This window comes from Leiobunum rupestre, chromosome 11 (genome assembly GCF_980474605.1).
Source record: "Leiobunum rupestre chromosome 11, qqLeiRupe1.1.hap1, whole genome shotgun sequence".
Lineage (NCBI taxonomy): Eukaryota > Metazoa > Arthropoda > Arachnida > Opiliones > Sclerosomatidae > Leiobunum > Leiobunum rupestre.
The window spans coordinates 6,416,643-6,424,247 of record NC_143394.1 but is presented as its reverse complement, the minus strand read 5'-3'; the positions used below and the strand labels follow the sequence as shown (position 1 = coordinate 6,424,247).

Genomic DNA, 7,605 nt, shown 5'->3' with positions numbered 1-7,605 from the left:
AACATCTATAAAAAAATTGACCTCAATATCTACTTTAGATGGTCCTTTTAGCCTGGGATACCAAATTTCGTATTTAAAAAACCAATACCAATTGAGATATTCAATATAATATGAAGACAGTGCGCAAAATCTATTCAAAAAAGTCAAATTTGAAAAATTCATAACTATTGAAATTTTTCAATTAGGGCCCGCGTGCTTCATACATTTCCATACGAGTGCTATATAAACCCACAAAAAAAGTTTGGTTGAAATCCGCCACTATCGAGCAACAAACCCTGTCGATTTCAGAAATAATTACCCATATGATTTTTCCAAGTTGGGTTTTGTATTTCCAATTGGTGCCGAATTAGAGCCATCATATTCCAATTGAGTCAAATGAGAGACCAATTGGTCACAATTTGAAACGAATTGGTTTATATTGTTTTTTTCATAATGAAGCTTGTACCAATCCAGTTTCGCAAGCACGAGATACAAGCTAAGGCTTAAGCGATCATGGAAACTGATCATGATTGTAGCTAATACCCAAGCGATTTTTAATGCCTTTAAACAGGTGGCCGGGTTACAATGCGTAGGAGGGTGGTGGCAAGCCCTTCATGCCATGCGAGCTAACAGCTCCCTACACTTAAATAATGTCCAATAATATTACTGTATGTATAGTAAACATAATTAACTAATTGTTTTGGAATACATTTTAGTATTTTCAAAATTCTGGTCATCATTGGAAATGACGTTAAGCCTTGGCTATAAGCGAACCGGGGTGAAGCGATTTCGCACTTGTGAACCAAGAATTATAGTCGGCGGTCAAAACTGGCATTCAAACCGACCTAAACTGGGTTTTAGGCTCTAGTGTGAACGTGGCTTTACTATTACCGTTAACCTCTACAAGTTTTTAACAGAATTTTACAAGCTACAAGCTAGGAGCAACAAACACAACACCCCACACAAGGAGAACGCAACCCGTCAAAAGTCGTGGATTTTCTTGCGTACATTTTTCATTGGCTAGACGCTTTTGCGCCTGCTGCCGTCGGAAGGGGAAAATTCGGAAATTGTCTTCTCCCCGCCCGTAAAACATTCATCGTAAAGGCTCGTGACGCTCGTCCAATGAAATTCGTACACAACCCTTCGTTAGCGTGTTTAAAGGCTAGCTGCGTTCTCCTTGTGTTTGTTGCTCCTAGCTACAAGCGTTTGTAGAAAATTGAGCATGCACTTTGGAAAAACTTTGTGTCGAAATATTTTTGTTGTGGTATTTTTCTCCAAGGTGGATTAGGTCCGCTGCCAAATCTGTGATTTAGCTTTTTGATAAAACGCATTGTGGTACATTTTATATTACATTTATTACGCTATACGTACATACAAAGGTATCAAAGTATGTTTTTATACATAATTAGCGGTAATTAGTTTAGACGGCGTTGTCTTGGATCCAAGAAACGAAGTGAGACACTTCGGTGTACACTCCAGCGTATCCTGGACGAGCGCATCCGTAACCCCAGGACACCACCCCGACCAAGGTGGCCTTGCCGTTCTCTCTCTTCACCAATGGTCCACCGGAGTCTCCTTGGCAAGAGTCCTTTCCACCTGGTGGAGAATTGTTCGAGTTAAATTTAGTAATACGCGTAAATGAGAGTTATACATATTTTAAATTTATCTTTGTCGTCATTTCAAATTCGAAAATTACAAGTTCATTATAATTACCAGTAAAATTTTTATATTCTAAAAAGTATTAATTTTTTGAAAGCCTTACCAGAAACGTTAATGGGGTTTCTATATCCTGTTTTTATAGTGCCGATCAGGAATCCATATCTCTACTTGGAATGCTTATCGCGGCAAGTTTTCGGCTTGATGTAGCTGACGATTTTTTTGACGTCCCTATGTAAACTTAACAATGGGATTTTTTCTGTCGTAGGCGGGGCCTAAGCCGTCAGAGTGATCTTACCATACGCGATAAGCATTCCAAGTAGATGCATGGATTCCTGTGCCGATTTAAGCAAATTGTCTTATTGTCTGCCAATAAGCCCTTTGAGCAAACTTTTAGCTTCAATAAAAGTTCTTCGGTTTCTCATAAAGTAAGAGAAAACGTCGAAAAATAATAGTTATAAAGCACGGGCTAACAACTTCGTGAAATTCTATAAACCAATTATTATTATTATTATTATTTGAAATTGAGTACGTAATCACCTTATAACAGACGAAGCTTCAAGGTGAGTGCGTAATCAATTACGTAATCATCTTAAAACAGACGAAGCTACAAGATTGTACACCGATTACAGAAATATTAAACTGAGTACTGCATTTCGTAATGCTAATTCTGTAATCAATAAGCCTTTCTATAAAGTCATTACGCTTGCTGAACTTGTTTTAATGTATCGCTTTCGTCACGAGATACATAGCAGTTCAGTTCAGCTTTGAAGGTTAGATCTTTATAAAAAGGGCGACTCGTCGAATTTTAATTGGCTATCATAGTGAAACGTCACTTCTACGTCACGAGTGACGCGCCCGATACATCTAAACAATAAGGCCAATGTTACTTTATAGAAAGGCCTATTACGTATAGACAAAGCTACAGGTTTCTTCCCCGAGTGACCATCGTCCTTCGAACTATAAAATCCTTTAGCAGTACGTACCAGCATCAACACCGGCGCAAATCATGGAATCAGCGATGGCACTTTCGCCGTATTGGCTTCGGCATTTTTCATCAGAGACAACTGGGATGTCGACGGCCTGCAAGACGCTGGCGGCGGCTCCACCCTCGCGGATGGCTCCCCAACCGGAAGCGGTGACAGTGCCATCGGTGGCGGCCTTGGCGGTTGGCAGACAGGCTCCGTTGACGAATCCTTCGGCTCCTTCGATGTCAATGGGACTGGACAATTCCAAAATAGCGATGTCGTTGAAGATGTTTCGGCTGTTGTATTGTTCGTGGATCTTGACGCGTTTGACCTAATACAAGAACGACAATTAAGGTACAGTCTTGAGGTCATTTCACTGACGGTTTTCAATCTGAGGTACCTTGTGACTGTTTTGCTTGGGAGCGACTTGTTTCAGGTTGTGGGCTCCAGTGACGACTTGGAAGTCACCGGCTGCACCTCTGCAAACATTAATATTCGTATTAATAGGCTGACTTGAACCCTGTAACTATAAACTACACTATTTACGAACCACAATGAAAAAGCTAAATAGTTAGTTTTCATTTAAGACTAATTTTCGTTTAACGATAATAATTCTAACGACATTTTGGTAAATACACTTTTATAGTTATTTTGATTATTTTTTCCGATCTTTCTATGGAGAGGTCAAAGCGCTCTTGGAATTTTTGCGCAACTCGTTCGTCAGTTTTAGAACAGTAAAAATTATAACTGAATTGTTTTGCGCCAATTTAATATAAGAAATTATATAAAACATTATTTATGGTACCAATATATTATTTTTTCTTCTCAATTATTTGTAATAAAATCCTAACATTGAAAGTTAAAATATATAATGTATTAATACGATAAGATTCTATAGATGGCGGTAGTGTACGGTGTAGGCGCGTTCGGGAGTCGTGGTTTCGCGAAACAAATTCTGAAATTTCGAGTAAGCGGTCAACTCTATCATTATACGGTGGCGCCATCTATCACTTTCAAGGTGGTATATTGGAAAAAGTCATTTTCATAGGATATAGTTTCCGACGCTAACAGTGGATGGCGCCACCAACCAAGTTCAAAATTTTGAAAAATTTGTTTCAAGGCAGATTGAAACTGTAATTCTAGCGGTACTATTCCCAATTCAATGTTCAGATAATCATAATTTAGAAGCTAAAAAATATATGAACTAGAGGTCGTTAGATGGCTTAACATCGATGTACTCCCTTCCACCGTTAAGGGAAGACTGCGTTCTGGACGAACGGGTTGCAATTCGTTATACGGTAGAGATAACGGCGCTGACCTCTCCATAAAAAGATCCTGTACCGAGGGTAAATGGAGCGAATGGATAATAATGTTACCCTTCAACGCAATGGGCGGCGGTGATGACGTATCGCGCGTTCAGAACCGATCCTCCGCAGATGTGCGAGTAGGAAGAGCTCCACCAGGATTTCCTTTGCAGGGATATTTGCCAGGGCAGTTCTCCTTGGAGGGCATCTCGACCACCGACTATCTTGTCTCCATCGTAGACGACCTTGCTTTGACCGCAAGAGCCTAACTCCACTCGAGGCTGGATGGCATCCCCCTCAATCAGAGAGGCTGGTAACGGCAGCCAGGCGTGGCCTACATAGGGTTCAAACCAAACAAATCTAACATTAGTATTTTTATCCCCAATTTCACCCTATTTTTGGTACATAAGCGCCATCTAGCGAGGGGATAATGAAAAACGGCACCGGCCTGGGATTCGATTTGGAACAACGCTAAATCTTTATCTTTTAGGTTTTTATCCGTTAGGTGGCGTGGGGAACGACATTTTTCTCGACGGGAAATATTATTTCTTACAAGAAATTGTTCTTGGCGTCCTTAACGCATTCACGGTTAAAACTCTAACCAAAATTCTAATTTTTAGATCTTTCTATTTCCTAACACGAAATTCAACTTTGTTTAGTTCATTATGACAACGCGAAAACCACAATTTTTCATTTCTTAATCTAAAACTTCCTCGGAATATCCTCGTTGGTATTTCTAGACGCCAAGGGTTAACAGCCCTCCTAATAACGATTAGCGTAAAAACTGCTGCCGTCCATAACTCACCGTTAACGGCGAGAAGCAGAGCGCAGAGGCCGGCGAACATGAACTTCATTTTGCGTCGAAGAAGTGAACTCCTATAACTTTAATCTTAGCCAGAGTGTCCCTATTTATACCGAGATGAATCCGGATTTGTATATGGTCAGAGATTAAAGCGCTCTTAATCCCGTTCATTCGCTATCTATTTATGGTTTGGCTTAATCTTAATTACCCGCGCAAATTACAAAGTCATTCCCAAATGCACCCTCTTTACAAATTCTGGTGATAGCGTTAATCTGGAATACAGCCATAAAGCTTATGATGGATTAGACGCAATAATTTTTCTTAACTCCTCGTGACTCTTTTGCCGTTATTGTCGGGATTAGAAAATGTAAATTTCTCGTATGAAAATAAGGAACGGGATACTTTATGGACAAGAACTCATTTACGCAAATGAAAACCCCTGGGATTCAACTGCGGAGGAAAGCTTTCCTGAAATTTCAAACGCAAAATTAATGCGCAGAAATATTTTTAATAGTTCCATTGAATTTCTGTATTTTCAGATTTACTGATATTTCACAATTTTTCCGAAATTTCCAATATTTTTTTAAAAATATATCCGATATTTCCAATATTTTTAAAAATATCTCAGATATTTCCAATATTTTTAAAAATATCTCCGATATTTCCAATATTTTTAAAAATATCTCCGATATTTCCAATATTTTTAAAAATGTTTCCGATATTTATAATATTTTTAAAAATGTTTCCGATATTTCCAATATTTTTAAAAATGTTTCCGATATTTCCAATATTTTTAAAAATATCTCCTAAATTTCCAATATTTTTAAAAATATCTCCGATATTTCCAATATTGTTAAAAATATCTTCGATATTCCCAATATTTTTAAAAATGTTTCCGATATTTCCAATATTTTTAAAAATGTTTCCGATATTTCCAATATTTTTTAGACCTTCGCGTTTACGCTTAGAAATGGGTTGTTGTAACTCTCTATTACCAGGAAATAGCTAAAGAGCGAACTGCGTTTCACTAATTACCAATCTTGAGAAATACGTAACAAATTAGCTAATTACTAATTAGCAAAATAGATAAATACGTAATAACAAATTATCTGATTACTAATTAGCAAAAGCGAGCCAAATTTTCTCTAATTAGCAAAAGGGAGAGCCAAGTTTTTACGAATTAGTAAAATACGGAAATACGTAATCATGAATCGCGACAAATTATTTGCTAAGTCAAAATACTATTTGATAAAATTATTATTTGTACAGTATAAAAAATGTTTTGTCCAGTATTATATTATTTGACTGGTTTTGTTTTGTAATGATCGGTAAAAAATATTGATAAGTATTATATTATTTGCCTAATATTTTATTGATACACCCAGTAAAAAATATTATTGATAAGTATTATATTAATTGCCTAATATTTTATTGATACACCCAGTAAAAAATATTATTGATAAGTATTATATTATTTGCCTAATATTTTATTGATACACCCAGTAAAAAATATTATTGATAAGTATTATATTATTTGCCTAATATTTTATTGATACACCCAATAAAAAATATTATTGATTAAAAAAATGTTATATTTTTTATCTGTAAAATGTCAGACGTTCCATATTTCAAGCTGTTTGAAGAGGAATTACTACCACCTAAGAAAAGGGCTAAGAAAACAATAGTGTGTTTTAGTGTCTAAAACCTTACAGTTGATTTACTGGTAAATTCTCAATAAAATACTTGTCTTGATATACTGATCATTTTGGACACATCATAAAATCATAATCAGCTAGGCTAATACCCAAGGCACCACTTTAGTCCTAAGTCATCAAGCGACTTTTAAAGCCATTAATTCAGTTGGCCGGGTTACAATGCGTAGGAGGGTGGTAGCAAGCGCTACATGCCACGCGATCGAGCCAACAGCTCCCTACACCAACTATTACCGTTAACCTCAACAAGTTTTTATGGAGAGGGCCCAGGGAAACCGAAGACCTCGGGGGAAAACCCCTTAAGCCAGTGGGGAGAGAACTGGCAAACTCCCCGCAGAAAGAGTTGTTTCTAACCACTCCGCCACCCCACATATATCTTAGAATATAGGTTTATTTAGAATTTTTTATCATTCAATTTTTAATAAAATAATGATCTAACAATATCAAGCATTTTTCAATTAATTAGTTTTTAAAAATTAATTTTATATTGAACGTTTTAAAATATTATGTATGTCAATTTTCATATTCAATACTGGACAATTAGTATTTCTACTGCGCAAAATGTTAAAAAAAAATACTTTTCGCTTTAATAGTAGCCATCTTCATGATGGCTGCAATTTAAGCGAAACGTTTTTTAGGAAAATAGGGAAATATGTAATCACGAATTAATAAAATAGAACAACGCTATTTTGTAAAATTATAAAATAAAATATTAATTACGCCTTAAAAAGCTTTTTGAATCTTATCAAGCATAATATACATGCTTATGTAAGCATAAATACACTTGTTGTATAATAAGATAATAAAGCCCAAGCTCAAAAACAGTTTAGCTTTGACGCGATACAAAACAGGCGCTAGCAGAACGGCTGTCCAAAGGCAAAACCTAGTAAACGCCAATTTCTAAATTTTTAAGTTACTTGTAAATTGAAATACATACGTGAGTTGTACACCAAATTTCAACCTTCCAAAATAATTACTGTATGATATAATCCAGTGAATACCACTTGCTTCACCATAACAATTCGCTACCTGAAAACGAAAGTCAAGCAAATCTAAAACCCAATTTTTGAGAATAGGATGTTTTAATTTTATTTCGATAATAATTGTTATAAAAACCTAATCATTCGCCAGTTACAATAATGTAAAGGTTTATTCCAACACCGCAAGTTCACCCAACTTCAATA

General features: G+C 36.2%; 1 protein-coding gene across 1 annotated transcript; it reads right to left on the bottom strand.

The window, feature by feature from the left end:
* Positions 1-1,315: 1,315 nt before the first annotated feature.
* On the bottom strand, positions 1,316-4,839 carry LOC149921220 (trypsin-1-like). The gene is made up of 5 exons (XM_090163027.1): positions 4,713-4,839; positions 3,980-4,241; positions 3,004-3,082; positions 2,622-2,934; positions 1,316-1,575 (listed from the first exon to the last, which is right to left on the bottom strand). Exons 1-5 carry the CDS (start codon positions 4,759-4,761, stop codon positions 1,400-1,402), a joined length of 879 nt encoding a protein of 292 aa, XP_090019153.1. The 5' UTR covers positions 4,762-4,839; the 3' UTR covers positions 1,316-1,399.
* Between the last annotated feature and the right edge of the window lie 2,766 nt (positions 4,840-7,605).

Excerpts from the sequence above, each read along its gene's own strand:
- LOC149921220 (XM_090163027.1), bottom strand. The coding sequence starts at position 4,761 with ATGAAGTTCATGTTCGCCGGCCTCTGCGCTCTGCTTCTCGCCGTTAAC. Across the intron at positions 4,242-4,712 it reads TCTGCTTCTCGCCGTTAACG|GCCACGCCTGGCTGCCGTTA; the intron begins GTGAGTTATGGA and ends AACCCTATGTAG. Across the intron at positions 1,576-2,621 it reads TTGCGCCGGTGTTGATGCTG|GTGGAAAGGACTCTTGCCAA; the intron begins GTACGTACTGCT and ends ATTCTCCACCAG.